At 41.9% G+C, this 20,302-nt stretch overlaps 1 protein-coding gene across 2 annotated transcripts in view; it reads left to right on the forward strand.

Annotated features, from left to right (window-relative positions):
- The window catches only part of LOC122768113 (membrane-associated guanylate kinase, WW and PDZ domain-containing protein 3), a 123,394-nt gene extending 103,798 nt beyond the window's left edge, over positions 1-19,596 (forward strand). The window contains exons 8-22 of one of the 2 annotated variants that reach the window (XM_044023852.1): positions 882-988; positions 5,639-5,830; positions 6,396-7,034; positions 9,067-9,098; positions 9,697-9,862; positions 9,969-10,063; positions 10,241-10,448; positions 10,663-10,845; positions 11,575-11,760; positions 12,000-12,096; positions 12,442-12,523; positions 13,058-13,195; positions 14,641-14,779; positions 15,508-15,597; positions 15,750-15,817. In XM_044023852.1, the coding sequence (XP_043879787.1) occupies positions 882-988; positions 5,639-5,830; positions 6,396-7,034; positions 9,067-9,098; positions 9,697-9,862; positions 9,969-10,063; positions 10,241-10,448; positions 10,663-10,845; positions 11,575-11,760; positions 12,000-12,096; positions 12,442-12,523; positions 13,058-13,195; positions 14,641-14,779; positions 15,508-15,557 (2,314 nt within the window). In that variant the 3' untranslated portion in view covers positions 15,558-15,597; positions 15,750-15,817. Of the gene's footprint in view, positions 1-881; positions 989-5,638; positions 5,831-6,395; positions 7,035-9,066; positions 9,099-9,696; positions 9,863-9,968; positions 10,064-10,240; positions 10,449-10,662; positions 10,846-11,574; positions 11,761-11,999; positions 12,097-12,441; positions 12,524-13,057; positions 13,196-14,640; positions 14,780-15,507; positions 15,598-15,749 lie in introns of both variants that reach the window. The other variant, XM_044023851.1, reaches the window with a different exon arrangement.
- Positions 19,597-20,302: the final 706 nt, after the last annotated feature.

Here is a 20,302-nt window from a genome sequence, read left to right on the forward strand (position 1 = left end):
TACCTAGAATGCATAGAGGGAGACAAGAGGGAGAGAGTGGGGACTGGGGGGTAGAGGTAGCAATCTGTTGAGATGAAAAGAAAATGGAGACACTCGCGTTGTTTTATGGCTCTGACTGCAGAAGTATACCTCCTCGGTAAATGTGATATGAGTGAGAAACTCAGCGGTGAAGCGGTGGACCTTGTAGCTGCCAGTGTTTTAGTTTGAAATGTGCCCACTGTGAAACAATGGCTGTGCTTCCGCTACCCGGGACACAAGCTATTTACATTGCGCAGGAATTGGATGTTGCTGGCAGTCAGGAGGGTTCATTTCCTACATTATTAAATTGTTTAAATCCATTGTAGCTTCCCCACATCGATAGACGGCTATTACTGTATACACACTGAGTGTATGGATGTATTTATAGTGGCGCCACGAGAGCGTTGCTCCGTTAGAAAATCAAAAATGAAGTTATTAGGTAGGTAATTAATTGTCAAAAAATGTCCCTCAACAAATCAAAGGCGCATGTTGTGTATACAAGGCTTCCAAAAGGATTCAGACTTCTTTCCCTTTTGCGGTTTCTTTGGTGGTGCAGTTAAAGTTGCTGTCAGTCACCTCAAAACTCTGGTTCAACAACCTCGAAACCTTACGAGCAACTAGGATCACCTGTTTGTGGAGCGCTGACTCCTGACTGGATAAAGAGGTGTGGGGCAATCAAAACGTTTCTCCAAGATTTACTGTCAGACCTCTGAGAGTAAGGAGGACAGGCGCTTTTAATTTAAATGTATAAAAATGACTCTTCTAACCCATCACTCTACTGGGAAACATGACATTTTCATCGCTTGTGAAGTCTCCTCCTCCTCCTCCTCTTCTCTTCAATATGACACTGTTTTTCTTCGCAGCCACATCAACCAGAAAACCCAGTTTGAGAACCCCGTTCTGGAGGCAAAGAAGAAGCTGAGCCAGGAAACAGCCGCGATCCAACAAGCCACTGCAGCTCCATCCCAAGGTAAGGACAGCAGAGCCTTTTTTTAACTTCCTCTCCAGGATTAAAAAAAACATGCAGTCTGCTCTAACTGCAGAGGCGTTAAATAAAGGACATGCAGATACTGCGCGCTAACTTGTGGGTTTATCAGTGTAGTTTACTGAAACATACCTACTTATCTCTCTAAATTAAATCCCCTTTTAATGTGCTCTTATCAGCAGGATTAGGTAACATGTATATCGTGTTACTTATCAGTAAAGTGAAAACTAGACTTCTTCACCTGCTCTAGACTCTGTGTCCAGCCTTGGTAAAATCTTTGACTAGTCACAGGTCGGTTTGAAGCGAGGACTCCTCTCGTATGAGTTGTTCTACAGCTGCATGTATATGTTCCTTCCCTATTCTGACATGAGCAACAACTGCAACACCGGGAAAAGAGTCACGTGTCATGGAGATGAGACCGATTAAACTGTTATTGTAGCGGTCCTGCCTACGACAGCTTTAATTGTTATTAAACCCCCGAAGTTCACTATGCTTACACTATTTCGGTATTCATTAAAAATCATTCCGGACGCAAGCAGCGGCTAAATGTCTAAACCTAATTGTAGTGTAATTACTCACTCACGCATTCGTCTTCTACCACTTTATCCTCCACCCTCCAACCAACCAATTACTTTGGTTTATATTCTATAAAGAGAACAACCATTTCACCTCCGTCGATGTGTTGTGATAAATATGTTTTCCGGTAATAGAAAGCAGAGGGAACATCATCCTTTCATGCACAGTCAGCAGAATGTGTCAAAATCTAATAGATGGTCTAACTGAATATTTTCCTCCCTGGTTCACACACATATGATACACTTGTTTGTCAGCTTACACATAATAGTCTGTACTGTAGGCTGACTGTAGGCCATTTTTCCCCTGAAATAAACATTATACATAAGCATGTTTTCATTATTGTAGATGTATAAGAGATTACAGTGCTACAGCAGTGGACACAGACAAGCCAACACTGGCAGGGGTTCTGAGAGCGAGTGAGTGAGTGAGTGAGTGAGGTCTACATCTGTTGGACCAGTATGTCAGAGGGGCCAAGCACATGCTCAGGTGTGCAGGGACTAACGAAACCACCATTTCACCCCTGATTGTGATTACACACCCTAGTGAGCTGTCAGGGAGTTGCTATGATGCAACCAAAGCATCATCCGTTGGCAGTTACACCTCAGGCAACAATTCAGTTGAAAACTTTGCCGTTTTTCAACATACAAAGGAGATAAAGTTTTGGTGCTTGTCCTGACAAATCGTAATCGAGGGAATCCGCGCCAACCGGCAGCCCAGACACTAGTGTCCGTGGTGGTTGAGGTCTTGCTGAAACTGATGTAGAGTGAAGGTGGAGGGCATTCATAACAGCGGCTATTACAAGGACAGCAGCAAATGATGGGTTAATAGGCTGATGATGATGTGCTGCAACAAAACAACACATATACACGACAACTATACTTGTAGACACACATACTTCCATTATATAAATATACCTATATTCATATTAGGGCTGGGACGATACCACTTGTTTGTGTCCAATACCGATATCACAAACCCGTGATACAGTTTGAAGCAGTCATTTTAGGACAATTTACATTTGAGTCATTTCAAAGACATTATTCTCCAACTGTGTAACAAATATTGTTCTACCAAAAAAGAAAAAAAAAAACAGCCCAAACATGACTCACCTTAAATGCTTTTGCTGATGTTTATCTATATATTTACAGTCTTTGCATAGAGAGTCATACAATATATAGGATTTCTGGATATTATCTGTTCGATATCCGATCCAGTGATTTTGACCAGTATTGGACCGATACAGATTCCCATCCCTGATGTATACATATAATGTATGTGTGTGTGATATATAAAGTACATACACTCACTGGCCACACAGTATTATGTGTGGCTATAAAGTGCCCATTGTGATATTCTGCTGCTCTGGTCCATCTAGTTCATAGGTCAGTGTGTGCACTCAGAGATGGTTGTGTGCATTCCTTGGTTTTATCGACTGGTTATTTGAGTTACTGTTGCCTTTCTATCAGCTCAAACCAGTCTGGCCATTTTCCTTTCACCTCTGGCACCAACAAGGCATTATTACCCAGAAAACTGGATATTTGCTCTTTTTCAGACCACTCTGTCACCCTTATTGTGTGAAAATCTCAGTGATGTCTGTAATACTCAACCTGTCTGACACAACAACCCTGCATATACGCATGCATGCATATACAGTACACGTGTATGTGTTGTACACTGTTTGTCACCTACCTAACATACCAGTGTTCAATTCGTCCTTTGTGCTTTGCCTTGCCTTGTCTGTCTTGAATATTTGGTGCTTTCCCCTGTGACTCAACTCTACCCTGACAATGCCAGTTGTTTTTCACCTCTGCCGGTCGAGGAGGATTCTTGGAAACAGCAATTGGCTGTTGTTTCGTTGTTGAAGCACGATAGATGTCGTTTTCAATTATGCTGAATAATGTCACTGGAGAGTTCCGATGCAACGAGTCACACATGAGAAATCAAAACCCATGGCTGTTTGATGCGGTGGATCTGATGGTTTTGTCTGCCTCTGGCCTTCAAAGTCTGCCCACAAACATTGGCAAAGAGACCTTCCTAGGGCTCACCCACACACGTTCAGGCTCGCACACGCCACACTCACTTCCTGTCTCTTTCTTTATGCTTCACACACACACACACACAGAAAAACGTGCTGTAAAATAGTCATTTCAGTACTCGTTGAATTTATTAAGCAGTTTGAATGTGGTTATGTAAATGAGCTTTTCTTGATCCATGCAACAGTGTGGACATCTGGAGTCTACTCTTGCTGTGATGTTACATTCATTTACAGCAGTTTACTCTGCAGTAAAGGATGTTTATGACTATTTGAAAGCATGACTACATTAAAATTCTGCACACACACACACACACACACACACCTCCAGAAGTTGCAGTTCTTACAAAAGTGGAAGAAACAAGAGGGCAACTGGGCAGTAGGTAGTTTCCCCACCAACCTGCAGCTGTTGTGCTCGTAAAAACTCAATATGGAAATGGGCTCACTGTGACTGGATGTTGCCATGTACACCTGAGATTAAGAGGGAAAAACTGGGAGCGGTTATGCAGCTTTAACGTTACATATTATGCACAGCAGTTGTGTTTGAGGCGAGGGATATTCTGCTGTATAAATATCCACTCCACGTCACAATAATCACATCAAAGTGTATATTTTGCAGAGTAATTTCATTTCAATTCTCTCAGTCAGTACAATGTGTTACATAAATATATTCATTCCCCACAGATAGCATAGGAATGAATGGATAGCTAATGTGACCTGTTGCGTTCTTTTGCATTCTTCATAAAACCCTGGTCAATGAAAGTTAATTAAGTAAAATAGTTTGTGTTTTTTTGTTCTTTGTTTAGGTTTCTGCCCAGAGACGTCAGAGGCACCTTACAATGATCTTAATATAAGGAAAGACAGTGCCTTTCATATGTAAAGAGGTTTACTTCACTGATATACTGATAAAAATCTGATTATTAAGCATATCAGATTGATTTGGAATAACTCCTATCCAGTTCACAGTGCAGTCTATATTAGGTAATTACACCAGGATTCATATCAGGAGTGCGCACTACAATATAAAGGCCTAGAAGCAAATACTTGAAATTGGTTATAGATGAGCTTGAAGTTAATTAATAGGCATTAGCCAAATTGTCAAACGCCTGCAGTTTCACCTTCTCAATGAGTCTTGACATGAATAGGGAGGAATTGATTTATTTAGACCAACGTATTCATCAGACGAAAGGCTAAATAAATCTATGTGATAATCTGATGTTTTCAAGTAGGGTCGTTTTGTGCCCGTTCACTAAAAATGACAGAGCACTTCTACAAGCACACAAGATTTTTCTGGCATCTAAGAACCTGAAAGTCACAACATATTCTCCCAAACTGCGTAAAGGCGCACCATTTGTCATTGGCTGTCTTCAGCTTTATCATTTATGAGTTAACGGGACCGCCGGGCAGCGAACAAAAAAGTGATGTGTCCTTCTTCTAAATGCTGATACCACAGAAATGCCAGATAGGGAATCTGCTCAGCGTAATGCAGTGTGACCCTGAATCTTGCTTATCTAGTGGACTGCAACTCCAACAGTCAGCCTGCTGGTCCATATTGATGTTGCCACTGACCTTTAGGTGTCCCTTACTTTAAGTTTCACAAGTCTAACAAACACTGAATAAAAAGGACGTCTTGCTAAATTGAATACCGTCAGGCGTGACATGTCACTGTTCTGCCGCATTAGTATATAAAACTAACATTTTATATAACCTTTTCTGTCTGTTCCTGCTCTGCTCCCTGTATGGTTGTGGAAAGATGTCTCAGTTGAAGGGTTTATCTAGTTTAGGTTTGTACATGCCTGTGAATTACAAATGACTAATTACTCTGTTGATCCCCATCACATAATGCATATAATTAACGTCAAATGCAGACATGGGTGGATTTCATTGCCTTTCAAGAGAGCTATGAATTGATTAATCAGTGTCGCTGCATCTGATGCTCAGTGCCGTTCAGAGATTTCAAAGATGTTGTAGGTGCTGTCTTTTATCAGTGAAGCCACTTTTAAGCTGACATATAGACTTATGCACAGGTAAGGGGGGAGCTTTTGGTTTCACCGCTGACCCCGACCAGCTGAAGGGAGAACTGTACCACACCGCGCTGAAGAAGAGCTCCCAGGGATTTGGCTTCACCATCATTGGAGGTGACCGCACAGATGAGTTTCTGCAGGTGAAAAATGTGCTCAGCGATGGCCCGGCTGCCCTCGACAACAAGATGGCATCTGGTGAGTAATACTTCAGCAGATGAAACTTCCCCATGGGAAGTGTTTTCCAAATAATAATTGTTCAAATCTTATTTAAGCTGGTAGTAAGATCTATTAGCAATATTGCAATATTGCAAAAAAAAAAGCTGAACCTGGTGCTGCGCCTTGGGTTGAACGAGAATTAAAACTCTCAATGTTTCAGATAGTTGATTTTCTGACGTTTCCATTGTCTCATGGCTGTCTACACAAACCAACATCAGTGTGTGTGGTGGTTACAATGGAACAATGTGACAGAAATCTACACTCGCAGTCGTGGTTGTGACAGAGAGAGCTGCTGAGGTCTGTTCAACAAAGGAGCAAGTGAAGGCGGGACAGGAATGAATTAGGAACGAATGATAGATTGAGGCAAATTGGAAGAGCTGCCAAAATTAAAATATGAGAGCGCAGTGAAGAGCAAAAAGAAATGTTCGAGATACTATTCATCTGACAAGAGAAAGAGTAAGAACTAATCTAAGAAATGTAGAGGATTGATGTCTTGATTAAATATCTGAAGTCGAACTCTCTTTCTTTTCTCCCTCTCTCACAGGTGATGTGATTGTAGAGATTAACGGCATGTGTGTTCTGGGGAAGACTCATCCAGAGGTGGTGCAGATGTTCCAGTCCATTCCAGTCAACCAGTATGTGGACATGGTTCTTTGCCGCGGCTACCTGCTTCCCCCCGACGTGGATCTGGACAGCGACGACCCTCTCCCTCCTCCTCCTCTTCCATCGACTGTCCAGCCCCAGCAGGCCCTGCATGGTGGAGAGGTGGTGACAGCCGTGCCCCTCATCAATGGACAGCCACTGCTGGTTAAAGGTGATGTCCTCCATGGCTCCTCTCAGGAGCTCCACTATGTCACTACAGATGCCAGTGGCCGGCCTGTTGTGGCGGCTTTGCCCAATGGGAGGCAGGGGGAGCGAGGAGAAGGGATGTTACAACCGGAGCTGGTGAGTGTGCCGCTGGTGAAGGGGCCAGGAGGATTTGGGTTTGCCATTGCTGACTGCCCGTTGGGCCAGAAGGTGAAGATGATACTTGATGCCCAATGGTGCCGTGGCCTGCAGAAAGGAGACATTATCAAGGAGATCAACAGGCAAAATGTGCAAACACTGAGCCACGCACAGGTGGTGGACATCCTGAAAGACTTGCCAGTGGGCAGCGAGGTCAATGTGCTCGTGCTGCGCGGAGGTGAGAAAGTGGAACAGCAGTACATGTCTGTCATTTGTCTGCCTGTCATTTTTATGCTCATCAGCCTCACTTTCAGTCTGTCTTTGTACCTATCTATTTAACCTGTCAGACTGGAGAGCTCTGTATCCATGTTGTTGTTTTTCTCTCCGTGTCCTCCTCCCGTCACTGCAGCCGTCCATTTATTACCATGCTTTTATGCACTCTAACATGTGTGAGACGTAATGTGCTGTTACCGTCAGTATAACTTCAACAGTGACCATTGGAGGTGAGATCAGAGTGTTGACACTGACAATAGGTGAGAGGATGTAACAGCTGATGCATATGTCACCATATTAGAGATTGCTGCCTGTTTTTTAGCTGAATACATTAAGCTATACACTTCTGTAGCAGTTGCAGTAATAATGTGTGACTGGGATGTGCCATCAGATTTTTTTTAAATATATGCTTTATTATTCCACACATGTGACTCTACTCACTCGCTGTTTATGATACATTTGCATAACCAGGCTGAAGTCACTCATATTCGAATGTTTTTGTTACTGAGATCTGAAAGCTAATCGTCATTGCTGACTGTTAAATCAGACTTGCATCACTTTAGTATGTGGTCCTTATGTGGGGATTTATATCTGATACATGGCCATGCGATAGAGTCAAATTCATGCAGCTTTTTGTTGACATGCAATCCAAAGCGCTTTACAGAAAACAGTAAAACTGTTTCAAAACAGCGCGGAGATAGCACATCAGGTAGATGTAAAAAAAGAAAAATGAATGTACTATCCAATTAAACTGATTGCAAAATTGTTTAATTTGGAATTAAACCAGTTTAAATTTTTGAAACATGAAAATCTGGCCTGTATTGAAACAGAAATGAACAATGTAGCTGCTAATGTGAATGTAGCATAATGACTCCCACTGAGGCGTAATGCAGTTCCGTTACAAGCCTTGAGAGTGGGAATTACATAAGTGTTGGGATGTGCTTGATTCTGTGGGAGGAGGTAGGCATCCTTCAAATGTCTCCTACATCCATCTCCAGCTGCCCTGGGGATTGAACGCATGAGTCAATGAGCTCTGGATTGGCTTTGATCATCAACAGAGCACAGGGAATTTCTGCATGCCTCTATATCCATGGCCCCTTTAACATCCATGCCTAAATGGCTATAGAGGGAAGATCCTCAGGGGCCTCCTCCCCACAGTGGCGCCTCAACCCTCCTCTCTCTTCCCTACTCACTGCTGTGCCACCATCACCATGTCCTTGGCTTTTAAAGAAGATGACTGTGTTTGAATGGTGGGCATCAGTGATCAGAAGAATAACAGAACTTAGATGGAAGGATTGACAGGATGGAGGGTCGGGGGTGTGTTTTACAGGCGTGCGACTTGTTTTCTCATCTGATTTCATGCCTTTGATAGTTCTAATGCCAGATTGGGAATTTTTGCAGTGAAGTGGGAAAATGCTGCTACATCTCCTCCTTTTTACATCAGGCTCCATTAACCCCTCATCAGGCCAAGTGTTGGTGTGGCTCCACAGGGCTGCCAGCTCCAGAGTGTTTGTTAATCCAGTTAATGTGGGGAGTAGGTGGGAGGGGAAGGGAGGGGAGAGAAGGAGGGGGCTGGGGGGGTTTGCAAGAGATGATCTGCAGGGAATGATCTGAGTGCCTGAGAAGGAACATGTGGGTGTAGTGTACAGAAAAGGGGAAGGAAATGATTTGGTCATTGAACAATATGCATGAATCTTTGATGGTCTCATCCACTTCCTTAGCCCTGCATAGGCATTCACCATGCTGTCAGCTTATGTGCTACCTTTGTATGCTCTATGTATCTTTAGTCGCATATGGATGTATATTCCCCAGTGGAGAATTCGGGAGTGAGCACAGCTCCTGAGTTTAAAGCAGCTCCCTGGTTTATTTTCAAGCTGGCTGCTTCTCAATCAGAGAGACAGTGCCATCTGGTGGCTAGTGGTACGCTGCTGGTTTTTTTTTTCTTTTTCATCTGCATTCTCACCATATTTCTGGTGTCTATCTGTGTCTCTCCATAGGTCAAACATCCCCTGTGAAGAGTCTAAAGCCTGTGAGTAAAAATCCTTCCCTCTTCCCTCATCATTGTTCCCTTTGGAGACTCATCCTTCAATATAATTTCAAAGCTTTATGTCCTTCAGCTTAACTACTAAGCCTTGGTTGCATCAAATTAAATGATAGCAATAAATTTGAATATTGATTAGGTTTTGGGGTGCCTCCTTTTGTTTTCTCTGAAAAACAGTCTAAATGACTTCCTTTCAGTATTTGTATTCCTTGAGCTATTGTCAGGGGATTGCAATGGTAATGAAGCATGAATAAGCCTCTTTATATATGGGGGCATTATTAATATAACAGTTTTAGATAAAGAAGTTGCCCTTTATGCCTGAATTGGCCTGTCTTGGAGGAAGTCTTGAGTGTTTCCTGTAGATTATATATTACATTTCAATCCAATTGCTTCACACTGAAACAATAGGAGAAATGAAGACCCAGTAGCTTGACCTTCCCCGCTTTTGGAAGTCTGTCACTATTAGATACTCGGCCCTTTTGTCTGGGATAATGAGCTGTAGAGACTGTCAATAAATGTGTGATGAGAGACTGCCAACGAAATGAAATGTATTGATGCCACTTATGACACGTGTCTTTATTTTCAGCGGCTGGAAAAGACGGCCAGTACTGAAACTTTGGATGGCATCGCTGACTCAGCCCCCCAGGCTTTGCCTTACCACTCCAACACAAGCACCCTGCGCTTGATCGACTCCCCGAAACGAGACGCCACAGAGATGTACTTGAAGTCCAAAGCCCTGCTGGAGAGCAGACGTAAGTGTGGACAAACGCCACTTCACACTGTACTGTTGTCTTTTGACCTTGTGTGTCTGTTCCACTTGAAACTGTGATCTCTCACGCAATATTTCTTCATCCACAGAGCCTCACACCAAAGACATTGACATTTTTCTAAAGAGAGACATTGAAACTGGTTTTGGCTTCCGTGTGCTCGGAGGAGAAGGTCCACAGCAACCAGTATGTATATATGAGATGTTTGCTTGCTTATTATCTTAATATTTTAAATAAGAGCCTGCCTGTAGAAATTTGGAGTAATTCAGTACAATTGTTGTAGTAGTTCAGTATTATATTATTGTCATTTGTAATTTTTATTTTGTTAATGGCCAGTTCACCATGATACTAACCCTCTATTAGAATGTCTTTCCCCAGGTGTATATCGGGGCCATTGTGCCCAACGGAGCAGCAGAGAAAGATGGCCGCCTCAGAGCGGGAGACGAGCTTATTGGTATCGACGGTGTGATGGTGAAAGGTCGTTCTCATAAGCAGGTGTTGGATCTAATGACCAACGCTGCCCGCAATGGTCAAGTGATGTTGACTGTACGGAGAAAGGTCATCTACAGAGGTGAGTGACAAGCAGAGTAACTCTATGTTTCGCTTCCTCTGTAGGTGATTGTTCCAGTGTTTATCAGAACATTAAAAAGACAAAAAGACACTGCGAGAGTTGTGCAGCAGTTTTATTGTTAACAACAAAGTGGTTGGTTTCAAAAAAGTTAATCAGTGGAAAAACAAGAGCAAGAGTCTGAAATGCATTCGAATCTTTATCATTTTCACATTAGATGCCACAGATGAAGACGTGCTGGAAATGGCTCCAGTCCTGGTGAACGGTTCACCAAAGCTACCTCACCTACCGATGCCCAGCGCTCTTGACCACGAGTCTTTTGACATCACGCTTCACCGCAAGGAGACTGAGGGCTTTGGCTTTGTGATCCTCACATCCAAGAGCAAACCCCCGCTTGGAGGTGAGAGTCGAGCTTTTACATTTGTTGCTTGGTTTGTTGTTTTTTCAAGTTTTAATGACCAACAACAACCAGGTGTTCTTGGACTTCCTCCAGTTTCTGTCTTTGAGCTCTCCCCATTCTTCAAATTGCTTTATAACAGCTTTAATAAGCCATAGTTTGAGTATCCAGTTTATTTGATGATTTCCCTTTGAGAGTGACTTTACTGATGATATATTATATTGCAATCTTTGGCATTGTGAATGGAATGATGAGCCTAAAGGTTTATCTTATGTATTAACAGGCTTTCAATGAGTTGAACTAATACAACATGTACAATTAGGTAATGTTTATGTCTTGAATAATCCTGGTATTAATAGACCTTTTTAACAGCAGCTGTTTTCAACTTGAAATAGTAGGAATAAACAGATGTTACCAAGGATATTAATGTTGGTTCTATTCCATTTAGATTTACAAGGGCTTGCATTGTTCAAGTGTAAGGGGAGGTTATGCTTTTTTTTTATAACAAATAAATTTTTTTCTGTATCTCCTGGATGTATTCTGATAAAAAATATTGAGTAATAATTTGTTTTGAAAAACCATTTCAAAACTATAATAACCAGAGGGGTTAAGACTAGGACTCCAGGAAGGTTTCAACAAGACAAACCCGGGAACAGATGATATTGTAGATTACTTGGATTGATGAATATATGTCACATAACATCTTTCAATCCCCGATATCTGGCTTTTCAGTTATTCCACACAAAATTGGCCGGATCATTGAAAGCAGTCCCACTGACCGCTGTGGCCTGCTGCATGTTGGAGATCGTATCTCAGCAGTCAATGGGCGCTCCATCATCGAGCTCTCTCACAGTGATATTGTTCAGCTCATCAAGGAAGCTGGGAATATTGTCACTCTCACTGTGGTGCCTGAGGACGGTGAGTAGCTCTGACTGCCCACATACTGTACTGTGTTTGCATTAGCTGTGTCTCTCAGGGTCCAATCCTTCTAATGAATCGCCATTTAAGTAAGAAATGATTTCACTGCCGGGTAATCAAGGTAAAAACTCTGAAAATATATTAAGTTGGAATAAGTTAAGTTGAGAAGTGGGATCCCTGCTTCACTGATTTGTATCCATATTATTGAATTTAAAATCAGAATGTTTTTTTTTTTTCAGAATACAAGGGCCCTCCATCTGGAGCAAGTTCAGCGAAACAGAGTCCAGCTCTTCAGCACAGAGCCATAGGTCAAAGATCAGCACTTGTGGATGAAAGGTAAAAAATATAAAAGCATAAAGGAAAAGATTAAGCTGTCAGTGAGAAGAAAAGAGGCCTTTGAAGCTCTTCAGAACATTAACTTCCTGTGCAGTACTCACTCGCTCAGTTCTCCATAGAAGTCCCACCTTTTGTGCCTTACCAGTACAAAATGTACCCCTTCCAAAGCAGACACGTCGTAGTAATAATAATGTGTGTAGAACATGTACAGAATAAAATCAAATGTCCTTATTTTTATATTCAGCATTGACTTTGATTGTATGTTTCCAATTTTTCCAAGGCCTTGCAGCATGTTGTTTACTGCATGTTCTTCTGCCACACAAACACATGTTTTCTTTGGTGTAGTTATAACCTCGACCTGGAGGAGAAAAGGGATGGAGTCAGCTTGTCTGAGCTGGGAACGCTGTGTGTGACAGGACCCAACCAGGTAAGAATAATCATCTTATCCTCGTCACGATATGTTGTCTTCGTGATTATCTGAAGGTTATAGCTGCTTGAGGCACAGCTTTATACACTATATAATGTTCTGTAATCCTCATGACTGTATGAAAAGATTTACAATGCAATGTGTTGGTATGTATATCATTCAGTTCCTGTCACATACAAAGATCTTTTTTTATCCCATAACATACAGTGTTTGCATGCATAGTACATTCATTATAGGTGTGAATATTAGAACTGCACAACCAGTATTGATGAGGAATGAAACGTCTCTATCTTTGATCATATAAATCTCCAACCAAGCAATTGGTTTACAAACAGAAAGGTGTCTCAAGAATAAAGTAATAGAAATAGAGACTAAATGAGGTTATGGTTTGTGTCATATTGATATTCACTAATCCCTGTGGACAGCATGTATTTGTTTAGCTTTGTGTTTGTGCAGCGATGTTGCTGCACATCTGTGTGAGTGTGTGTATGAATGATCTGAGTGTTTTCTGTTCATTGTGCCCGTTCTGTGCAGGGTTGTCTGACAGTGGAGTTGGAGAGAAGTCCCCGGGGCTTTGGCTTCAGTCTGCGAGGAGGAACCGAGTACAACATGGGCCTGTACATCCTGAGACTTGCAGAGGATGGACCTGCTCAACTGGATGGAAGAATCCATGTGAGTGTGTCTTTGTTCGTTTGTTCTCGGTGTTTGATGGCACTTGGCATTACTGTCTTCTTCCTCTTCTCCCTTTCCTTTCCTTCCTCTCTCCAGTGCAGAACGTCTGTCAGCCCCCTGATTAAGGCCAAAATCATGCTATGCTTCTGCCTCATCGGTTGTGACATAAAAAGCGTCACTCCCGATGTGCAGTGCACGAATGTTTGGACATTCGGGCACAATCATTGTGAGAGACGCAGCGACAGACTCATGTGGAGCTGAGGGGCTTAACTGGCATTGTGTGAACTCATTTGACAATCATTTGAATGTTGCAGTGAATGTGTTTATATTTAAAACTCACGCAATGTGCAGGTTTCACAAGTTTTCCATTCCACATATGACAAACGCAGCAGGAGATTGTCTGGGTCAGACACGTTCACTTGAGTTCTCCTCGCGTGTGCATGGGTTTTCTCCAGGGTCTCTGGTTTCCTCCCACAGTCCAAAAACATGCAGATCTGGGGATTAGGCAAATTGGACAGTCTATATTGACCTTAGTTGTGAAAGTGGATAATAGTTTATCTCTATGTGGCCCTGTGGCGGACTGCTTCTTTTTATTTTGTACAATATAGTACGATATAGAGTTACACAAATCCACAATTACTTTTGAGACCACACTTTTCATGCTTGGAAAGGAGCAGTGAGAAGAATATAATTCTTATTTATGTCTGCCCCTAATTTAAACTCAAAGATGGTATGTCACTTACAGTTAGCTACACCCTTGATTACATCAACAACGACAACAAAACAACCTATAAGTGTTAATTTTCAAGACCAAAACAACTCCAAGTTTCAAAAATGAAACATCCAGTCAAATTTCCAATGCATATTTTATCATTTGTTTCTCTTTATGCATTACTTAAAATGAAATATTTGTACAACCCTTCAAATCATACAATCTCCTCCCATGATTTTGGTCTTCTGGCATCTTTTGAATGCACTCAGGCTATACTTTGTTTTTAGCTTTAAACATAATTAGCAGTGTCTGCAATTCTATTATCTCTTTAGTCTTCAGTGTATGTCTGAAAGCAACTAATGTGTTCTTCCATCCAAAGCCGCTCATGTTAGTAAGTGTCCCTCTCTCTACGAAGCACCCTTGAGTAAGACGGTGACCGTTCCCAGCACGGACACAGTACTTACTGACCCCTGCACTCTCTCTCTCTGTGGAGGAGGCTCAGCAGAATTACAATTTAGATAAAACTATTATTGTTGTTATTAGGATGAGAGAGCAGACGCGATTGATGCTCTTGGCAGGAATCACTCTAAAGCGTGCTTACAGTTGCGTTTTCCTGTTATCTCAAATAATGATGGTTCTTCTCCTATAGGAATTACAAGTGCAAGAGTGTGTACATAAGCGCACGGCTCCTTCACTTATTGTTCAGTGACTGTATTTTCTGTGTTATGAACAGGTCGGAGATGAGATAGTGGAGATAAATGGTGAGCCGGCACGCGGCATTTCACATACACGTGCGATTGAATTGATCCAGGCCGGAGGAAATAAAGTGGCTCTGCTGCTGCGACCTGGGGCAGGCCTGGCTCAAGACAGCAGTAAGTGCTCTATTCAAAGTGTTTTTTATTTATTGTGCAATACAGAGGCCGTGTAAGTAATATTGTTTCACCATTTTATTTTATATGGACTTTCTTTGAGCCACAAACATTAATACTAATGTTAAGTTTTCTCTACACTGTGAGGTAAAGAAGGCAACTCTAATAATTCATTAGATAATGCACATTTATGATGGAAATAATCTGAAATATGATCCGTATTCATTATAAACTCTCTGTTTTCTTAATTCACGGTTGACAGCATATTTGCAGCTAGTTTGTTGTGTTTATGTGTTTGTTTTGACTTGCACGAATAAAATACAGCTTTGTTGTTCTTCAGCTTTTTTGGTGCTAGTGGGCTGATCTTTACGCACTTGTTGACAGCGCTTGTCGTTTCCCACTTAATGCCTCATGATAAGCTGAGATATCCAGTGTTTTTGTTTCAAGTAGAGATATCATCATCATCATCATGTATTTTACAAACTTTAAAGTTCATAATCCAACTTAAGAAAGTTGTCTGGTTAACACAGAAAGAATGTTAGAAGGAATCCTATAAATAAGCCAAATGTGCAGCTCATAGTAATAATTGTAATCATTTCTTAATGAATGGAGGCTGTTTGTAGTTTGCCACCCTCATCATTTCATTGTACTTTCTTTGCTAAGTTGTTTTTTATGTATTCTCATTAACCATCTGCTTCCTTTTGGCTCTTCTTCTTTTGCCTCTGATGCAGGTAGTACAGCTTCTTCTACTCTGTGCTACTACACTGAGCACCAACACTAACACCTTCACTGCTTTCACTGGCCTCTTCTCTTTTACCTTGGTAATTAGTTCCTCTTTCACTTTTTCCCACTTTTATTCTCTAAAATGCATTGAAATTTCCCCACGTCCTCCGGTCTGTTGTTTGTTGCGTGTCATTTAGAATCTCTGCCGCAGGTAAGTTGTCCACATGTAAAACATGTGATTCTATTGCAGGTCAACGTGATCAAAAAGTCATTTCAACTCCAAATTACTCCAGAGAGGTGTTTCTCTTTGACACCTCACCCCTGTCCTCTCCATATTCCACCGCTTCCATCTTGTCCCCTCCCTTCCCTGGCAAACTGAAACATTCCCACAGCTGGAGCTCCATATCCCCGCAAGGCCACAAGCCCCGCAGCAGCAGCAGTGGTCTAAGCTCTGTGGATGAGAGTGGTGAGTGGGCCGACACGGAGGTTCAAAGGCCCTCTCCCGCCTCATCTGACCATATGGACTTTTACAAGAGGACCAGGCCCACAAAAGACACCAGAGAGCTAAGCAGCCCAAAGAAAATGGGGGAGACCTTTCCTAAAGCCAAAGAGCAACATCACAATCCCGCAAAAACGGATAGTCAGGCACGGGAAGAAACACTGAGCAGGAACAGGATGTCTCTCACACACACTAAAACTGACGCCGCACATTTAAGAAGGCCTCCTCAATCGGGACAAGTAGCTACAGCGCTGCAGCGTGTAGAGCACCAGAGGAGATTAAAGGAGTCTCCCAGCAAAGAGAGCTTACATCATGAAAAGAAAAACGGGAAAGGAGGGACTCTCGAGATTAGAAGATACACCCAAGACAGAGAGATGGAAGGGAGAGGAGAGAGGACCAGGCACGGCCATGATCATGAAACTTTTGAAAGGAGAGCGGTGGGAAGATCACGCCATCATGGAACATCGTCTGTTAAGGTCAGAGAGAGTGACAGTGGTTCAGGTAAAGACTCTGGCCAGAGAGATGCTAGCTGCAAGAGCAAATCTACCGAAGACAGGAATAGAAGTGCAGAGGTCAACAGAAGACACGCGTCAGATGCACAGAGTAGTAAAGTTTCTGTAGTTTTACCAGGGGAGGCTAAAGATAAACAAGATGGGGGTTTTCAATGCAAAGACAACAGTAGTAAGAAATACTTTATAGCCTCTATGAACAGTATTCCAGTGAGTCCACAGGGACCTATTAGCCCTGGACCTTGGAAAGTGCCCAGCTCAGCACGAATCCTCTCCCACGAAGAGATTCTCCGTGAACCTTTGTGATAGAACATTGACTCAGACTTGAGCTGTGCCATTGTATTTTTAACAGTACCTTCACTGGATTGTCTTCCTCAGTTCTTCCATGACACAGACAAGTGCAACTTTGTGCCATTTTGTTACCTTTGGGCCATGTGCAGGTCTCTTTTGAAAAGGTCTGTTTTTCCTGGAGTCCTGGGACATGGCGAGTGGCATGTAGCAGCTCTCCCTGCCTTGTCCGCTGCTTCAGCGTCTTTGTTGTGGGACTTACGCATGTGCCGCATGCTCGGGGCTCTGTCAGACAAGACACTCTCAAATGTGAATACAGTACGTGCCAATCCTTCTGAGTCTTCTGTGCAACGACGACGACCAACAGCACTTCGCCCACTACAACACAATGACCCATATGCAAAGAAAAGGGGGACAGGCCGTCACTTCCCGTCCCAAGTGCACGCCAAGTGTGACCGTCATCCGGGATTTAGTTTCCGCTCTTACTTGACAATTGTGTCCTTTAAAGGTTTTCTCAAGCGCATGCACTCGGGACTTCTTGTTTGTTTTTCTGCACATGTTCTGCACATCACCGAGGATGAGCCTTTTGCTTGTTTATAATTCTCATTCCGTTGAAATCGAACACAACCCAGCAAGTGTTTCACTTTACCGGGGACCCGAGACTGTTCTGTGGTTATGGACGGAACTCTCCCGTGTAAAAACGACAGCATCACTAAAAAGACCAGAAACTTGTGGTTTACCATGCTTATGATAACAACCAGACGACCAGAGTGTCATTTATTAAGGTAATAGATGAATATATATATATATATATATATCTATATATATCTATATGTAGCCATACCAAGCCATTCCACATTTTTGATATAGACTTCAAAGATTTGTCCCATGTTATTTGAGCTCTCACCTTATTTCCAATGTACTTTGGTGGTAGGAATTACCATGGATCTTTGTAGTTAATGTACAAACCACTGTACCAAATGTTTGCAGTCGCTCAGAAAGTGTCCCATTGTGATATATTATATACACATATATATATTTGAATGTGTCATATTTGCAGATTCTGACTTTGAAAATATCTATTGAATTTGATTGCACTGCATCTGCCCTTGTAGCATTACTGTAACAGAATGACCATGAGTTGTATTTAATTTGTGATGTTGAATTGTGACCAATGCATTGCCTTTATTATTGTTATTATTATTATTATTATTACTTGTTTTTTTACTTTATAAAGTTGTTTCTTTTCTCCTAAAGGGTTCACTGTTTAAGGCCAAATTTGCGTTTTACTTATTTGCGTCATGCCCTCGTTGTTTTACTTCATCCTATAAAGAAAAGGATTGTTAGGATTAGAATTCTACATGTATGCATTTGTCGCTCCTGCTGTGTAACCGTGTGATGGGGTACCTTGAAGGATGATGGAGTCATTTGATGGTTTGCTGAGATACTGCTGATGTAATGTCCCACCACGTTTATATATTTAAAGGGCCAGTGTGTAGAATTTACGGTGTCGATCAACTGAAATTGAACACAATATTTAAAATGATCACCTGAAAATGAAGAGCTGCTTTGTTTTTATCACCTTTTAATGACCCCTTCATATTATGCCAAAGATGGCGCTGTTCCGTGGAGTCTGCCTTGTTGTGCTGCCGTGTTTGTCTGCAACAGATATTCATTTGGATGCAATACGCGACTTCAGCTCTAGATGCCGCCAAGTCCTACACGCTGACCCTTTAAAGTGTGATCTGTTCTAAAAGTGCAATCTCTGAGAAAAGTAGTTGAATTCCAGTGTTTTACTGAAAAGGTTCAATCTCGTGGAGTGCATGCGCACATGCTTATACAATTTAGGAGAATGAGAAGTATGTCAGATAAGCTCAGGGAACATACAGTGCTGTGCAAAAGACTTTTGTTTTCATTGTTGTTTGTCAAAGGTCGTGATCATTGGCCTTTGGATTGGAGTCATGTGACTGAAATTTGGTCTCATATATTAGCAAACTCATACAACATGTGCATGTAATGCTCAAGCACGTCAGGACAAACACAATAACATTAATTCGGGTTCCACTTCAGCTTTACGAGAACGCGGCTGTAAGAACAGGTCACATTAAACACTCGACTCTTTAAAACCTGCATTCATTCATTTTCCCGATGTGTCAAGGGAGAAATAATTCTACCGTACACTGTCATTATGTTGAGCCTAAGATTTTGCACAGCACTGCAGTGTCGATATCTGTAAAGTCAATATCAGTGAAAGTCGCAGGGACTGTGATAAGAGTGTGATTGTAAAATGGGGATATCAGGTTAGGATGCGCTGTGAGCTGAGCAGTGGTAGGTTTTTGTGCAATAGGTTGGTTGGTTGATGGACTAAATCCAACCCTTGGTTTTCAGGTTGAGGCAATTCTCTCTGGTCAAGACTCAGTTAATGTCCTTTTCCTTCACAGTCGTTCTCCTTAACCACTTTGACTTTGTGTTCCTTCTCTGTATCATACTGTGGCCTTGCATCGCTTCATTAGAAAGAAAAAAAAGAAAAAAGAAAATCCTTGTGGTATCTTCTACATTCTGTACGTAGACAGTAGATGTAAATGTTTGTACATTGTACAGCACCTTTATAAATACTTGCCGAGTGCTCTTCCAGAGAGAGAGAGAAAAACAGAGGTATATTATATCGCTCCATTATTTTTTTAATGTAAAAAAAAAAAAAAAGAGAGAAAAATATTTAAAATTGATATAATAGGACAGGCTGTGAGCTTGACATGGTGTTCCGTTCATGCACTGAAAAATAAAGTTTTGCTGAAAACACATTTTTGATTTTTTTTTTTGCTCTGAAGCTGAGATTAATTCAACATAAAACTGAGATTAAAACCGTCTGTTTCTGAACTGTATGCCACCAATCATTTAGGTGTCGTGTAGATTAATTTGTTGCACACTACAGTCCAACAGCCGCCGTTACTATGGCAGATTTCCAGTTGTCATGGCAGCCGACTGCTTTTCTCAGCATAAAGAGAAAGCCTTTTCAATTACAAGGGGCTCTTGTGTTCCATGTACATCATGTCCATTAATTAAATAACTGTATTTCAAAACAGAGGCATGAATCATGAGGCTGTATTTGGAACGAAAATACAAATGAAATCTGCTTAAAGCCACGATGAGAAAATGAGAATGCTTATATAAGCGTATTTTTACGTAAAGCTGAAATGCATAAATGAACTGAAACGTTTGTCTGACCTCGTGAATTACTCATGTACGCTGTCTTTGAAACATTTGTAATCCAAACCTGGATTAGCTGCAGGCAACATGGACCAGTCCGAGCTGAGGACTGACCAGCAGCCTCAGACCAGCATAATACATCTTTATTGTTGAATGCATCATTGACATAGAGCGCAGGCTTCACTTAAGCTGCCTCTGTGCTTCTGTGATGTTAGCGACTGACCCCGGCTCGTGTGAGACACGTTCAGTCATGAGCAGCTTTTATGGGCTGCACACTGAGCGGCCGGTAATTGCGTGTGG

Source organism: Solea senegalensis, linkage group LG4, assembly GCF_019176455.1.
Source record: "Solea senegalensis isolate Sse05_10M linkage group LG4, IFAPA_SoseM_1, whole genome shotgun sequence".
Lineage (NCBI taxonomy): Eukaryota > Metazoa > Chordata > Actinopteri > Pleuronectiformes > Soleidae > Solea > Solea senegalensis.